The 4971-nt window shown below is 36.7% G+C and overlaps 1 protein-coding gene across 1 annotated transcript; it reads left to right on the forward strand.

Moving 5' to 3' along the window:
* Positions 1-4: 4 nt before the first annotated feature.
* On the forward strand, positions 5-3622 carry RPL21 (ribosomal protein L21; the record flags this gene model as incomplete). Its single annotated transcript, XM_010005650.1, has 5 exons — positions 5-53; positions 670-731; positions 1802-1914; positions 2556-2706; positions 3486-3622. Coding segments are annotated over 5 exons (465 nt in total), but the record flags the coding sequence as incomplete, so codon positions are not given.
* Between the last annotated feature and the right edge of the window lie 1349 nt (positions 3623-4971).

Consider the following 4971-nt stretch of genomic DNA (forward strand, 5'->3'; position numbering starts at 1 on the left):
GGGAAAGAGGAGGGGGACACGTTATATGTTCTCAAGGCCCTTTCGCAAGCATGGTAAGTATCCTTCTGGGAAAAACACTGCATGAGGTGTTCCCTGACTAGCATTTGTAACAGGATGGCTTGTGTCAAAGCACACCTGACAGCTTGGGCTAAAAGCTGTAGAAAAGATATGCAAGTAAATTTTCAGCTCTTACGGCTTATACGTTGGTATTCTAATTGCTTGACAGTAGTAACAATGCTAATTCTATCACTGCTTGAAAATTAATTGGAAGGTGAAGAAAATATATAAACTGTTACTTAAAATGTGCAGTTTGTTACATGTTAGCATTGAGCAGTGATAATGGCTATTTTCACAATGAGGTGGTAAATAGTTGCAATGCCTTTTCAATTTCTGTATTGGGAATGAGATTAAAGCTGTAATTTTACCTTAGTTGGATTTTTTTTAATTGTGTGTGTGTGAAGAGGTAATTACTGCTGGGGGGGAAAGAAATATTTGATTTCTCAGATTTACGTTTTTTAAATTGAATTTAAATTGGAGGCATTTTAATAAAAGCTTTATCAAAATCATTATCTGTGTCCCCCCACCCCATTTGGTGTATGTGGGACTACGTGTGTCTCTGTGTGTGAAATTGTGAGCTTTCTAAGTATCCAAATTTGTATCTTTTAACAGGAGTTGTCCCTCTGGCTACCTACATGCGTATCTACAAGAAGGGTGATATAGTTGATATTAAGGTACTTTGTCCGATGCTATGGAATTGAAAGCTAAAGCGGTGTGATACATTAGTTTCCAGTTTCATGAGGTCAATGTTTCTGTTACTTGGATGATGTCTGTCAGCACAAGCACCCGCTGCTTGCTTTTGAATCAGGAAAAGGATGATAATGCTGCTGAATCTATAGTGTGTGTGTATATTATGTGTGTGTGTATATATATATATAAATAATTTGTGCTCTGTTACTGTGTGTTAAGCTGATCAAAACAAGTGAAAGTTGCCATATCTAATCCAACTTTGTGGTGCCTAACAGCACTACTGTCAGAGGGACCCTAGCTGTCATGTTAGTAGATGTTCTGTTTTTGCCTAATTTGCATCTCCTGTCCAGAAGAGCCATATTTAATGGTCTGTAGCTGTATGTGTCTGTATCATTGTAGGATTATACTTAAAATAAGTATGTACAGGGATGGTGATGGCAAAGCCACATTAAAACTAGAAATCAAGAAACAAATGTAGGCATACATCATATATTAAACAGTAGGGAAAAAGCAAAGTGGCATTTCCCATCACTTGATATTTTCTAGAACTTGTCCTTTAAAATCAATTGTACTTTCAAAATGAAGTTGCAGTTAATCTGACAGCCTTTCACCAAGGAATCCTACTTTGTTGAATCTTTTAGTTTCATTTGAAATGCAGTTTTTGTAACAATCACACAGATGACAGTGTGGATTTTGCTTGTTTCTTACTTGGCTTTTAGAGAACTGCACTGTTAAAGAGTTAACACTTCTTGACACACTGGAGCTTGATGATGATTGTCTCTCATGATTGCTTGCTAAAAGCGAAGTGATCCATCATTTCACCGACACTGAAAGCAACCAGAATTGTCATAGCAGAATTTGGCAGTGTTAGATATAAAATGCATGATTATAAATTCTATTGTACAAACAAAATAGGAGTAATTTTAAATCAATCTCAAGTAATTTGAGATGTATTCTTTAACTTCTGAAACACAAGTTCTTGATGTTGGTTTTGTTGGTTTTTTTTTCCCCCAAGTCAGAGTTTACACTTTGTTCTTGTTCTATCTCTTATCAGGGTATGGGTACTGTTCAAAAAGGTATGCCCCACAAGTGTTACCATGGCAAGACTGGAAGAGTATATAATGTTACTCAGCATGCTGTGGGCATTATTGTTAACAAGCAGGTCAAGTAAGTAGTGACATTCCGTGTATTTAAACTTTGTATTTGGGAAAGTTGATTTGTAATTGCACCCTCCTTTCACTTTACCAGTTAGACAGTTATTGTCTTGATTGGTCATTCAAGGTGGGTAAAGTATATATCCTTTTTATAACCCAAGCAAATGATGCTCATTTGACTTGGATCCTGTCAGAGGAAACAGTTTTTCTTAGCAGCACTTAGTGACATTACCTAATGAGGATTTTTTGCCACCCTTCACATTGATGCTGAAGCTCTTTACAATATTTATTTGTAACTGTATTTAACTGGGTTTTGTGTAATTTAGTCAGAAAAGGACAAGTTGTTTTTCTTACAGTAACTGGACTGGAGTACAGTGGTAGTACATTTCTTCATCTGTATCCCACAAGTTTAAAACGACCTGTTCTTCACCATCTTAATCCTAAATTGTCAACATACTGTTACATATTAATAAGCTTTTATTTCTTTAAGTTATATCTGATTTGCATCTGCAGCAAAATATATTGAGTGATTGTCCTTTAAAGAAAAGTTACCTGTTAGTGAGCTTACAGAGTTATTCATTTAAGGGCCATAAAACTAGCTTTGAACTAGTCTCTTTGCAAGTGCAGTAGATTAAAAACTGATGTCTTTCATAGGGGCAAGATTCTTGCCAAGAGAATTAATGTGCGTATTGAGCATATTAAGCATTCTAAGAGCAGAGACAGCTTTCTGCAGCGTGTGAAGGAGAATGAAAAGAAGAAGAAAGAAGCAAAAGAAAAAGGCATTTGGGTTCAACTGAAACGACAGGTAATATTTTTAATGTAGTTGACACATTGTTGATTCAGTTCACCAAAAAAAAACCCACCAGCTAGAACCAAACCAATTGAGCAGAATGTTTTCTTCTAAAACAACAGTGTTACACTGTAAACTGAACTTTGTCTTTTAAAAAACAACAAAAAACGCATCTCATTAATGAAGCTGCTTGCAGCATTCTGAAAAGTCCAGGTCTGGCAGATTTTGCAGAAGCTATCTTGGTACCACCTTCCCTTGGGTTCACAAGCCTTTGCATGAAATTGCATCTGAGCTGTTTGGTATGTTTGGTGCCTAAACAGAACAGCTTCCTTGCTGGATTGAAATTGTAGCTGTGTTTATGAACAAGGTGATGGATGCTTTCTGTTTGTTGCTGATCTGCAACAGCAGCTCTGGCTGATTTCTACAGTCAGTATTCTGTTTATTTTAGCTGAATTTATCTGCAGGAGTTTCTATTGCAACAATTTAAGAAAAGAGGAGAGAGAAGATAATGGTGGTTTTGTTTGGACCCTAGGGTACATGACTTTATGATAATTTGGACTAGTAAATTGCAGAGGGTAAAGTGATGTTTTATCATTCAGCAACAAAAATCACTTTCTAAGCAGATAATTTACGTACTGTTATTTTTTGAATAAAATTTTAAGACTAGGAATGTCACAAGTGCTATAATGTTTTTAGAACATATTAAATGGTTGCCAAAATGAATTTTGTTTAAGGTTTCATTTGAGTTTTAGTGCTATGAGTTTTGTTTTCATTGTGTTTTTTTCTTTTTACAGCCTGCTCCACCCAGAGAAGCACACTTTGTGAGAACTAATGGCAAGGATCCAGAGCTGCTGGAGCCAATTCCCTACGAATTCATGGCATAATGCACATCTAAAAAAAAATAAACTGAAGATCTGGTTTTGGACAAGTGTATGTGATTGTGGCTGATTCCTTTGTTTTTATGGAACAGATGCTTTAGAAAACTTTCATTGAAGTTTGTTTATTTATCTTACCTGACATAGCGCTTGGTCATTGAAATGATTAATGCACCTTTTGATCATCAGCCTAGTCATTTACATAGATAAAAATCCTGGGAAGCCTGAAACTTGCTGATGTTTAGTGAGGATCATCCTTCTTTGATTACTTAACGAGGCGAGATAAGAGGATGTGCAGTATTTCACCAACAAACTGAGAGCATATACCAAGAGTTGTTCTGTGTCACCTGAAGGTTGAAATATTTTTGTGGTAAGAGGGATAATGGGTATGTGAGTTATTTGATAAAAGGTTTTGGTTAAGAGGTCTCAGATTAATAACAAAGTAAAACTGTGGATGAACTTTTTGAAAGCAATCTCTTGAAAAATGCTTCTGGGTGGATTTTGGTGTTTCCCCATTGTAGCCTGTAAAAGAAGAATTTTATTGATAATTCACAAAAACACACTGCTACCTGCCCAGTGTTTTGTGAATGGACAAACAGCATCAGCCAACTGATTACTAACCAGTGCTGTTTTTGCCAGCTGTTTAAAACAGCGTGAGGCTTGCTGAAGAAATTACTGAAGGTAATGCTAGTAACTAATGCTTAGTTAGCCAAGTAAGTAATGTAAAACTTAACTCCTACATGTAGAGTGTAAAATGCTAAGAGAAGGTAGTGACCTTAAGCAATTTATAGATACTGTTGAAAATTACTGAATAGTGAATTGTAGGACAGCTAGGAAGTTTGGGAATAAAAAGTGGAGAGGTAATGAGGTTTACTTCTCCCATTAATTCTGAAGTGCCTTAAGCAGAAGTGTCAGACTGCACAGATTGCTTTTAACTTGAGTGATAATGCCTTTTTGCATTTACCTAATGTTCAGTTGGGGTGTACCCAGTTTTTGGACACTGACGTAGTTATTTGGTGTGGCCTGGTATTTAAGGGTGACAGGCTTTAGGCACTGGAGGCTCAATGTTCCTGTGAGCAGATACTGCATTTGAAGTTTCTCCAAGCTCCCATGTTGGAATGTGGAGCAGGCTGTATAGTTGGAATGACTTTGGAAATGTCTTGAAGATGGAACAAAGCTTACCCATCAACAAACTGATGGATTAATACTGTATTTTGACATATGTATTGAGCATGGGGTGTACCACTATCTCCTGAAGCAAAGTTGATGAATCTACCTTAACTTTCACTGTTGCAGCTTTTCTACTTAGCTTTTATGATCCCCCCCTTTTATGGAGTTTTCTTTTTTGTGAGACACTGACCCAGATTGTCCAGGGAAGTTGTGGATGCCTCCTCCCTAGCGAGGC

The sequence above is a fragment of the Chaetura pelagica genome, unplaced genomic scaffold (genome assembly GCF_000747805.2).
Source record: "Chaetura pelagica isolate M959 unplaced genomic scaffold, ChaPel_1.0 scaffold269, whole genome shotgun sequence".
Classification (NCBI taxonomy): domain Eukaryota; kingdom Metazoa; phylum Chordata; class Aves; order Apodiformes; family Apodidae; genus Chaetura; species Chaetura pelagica.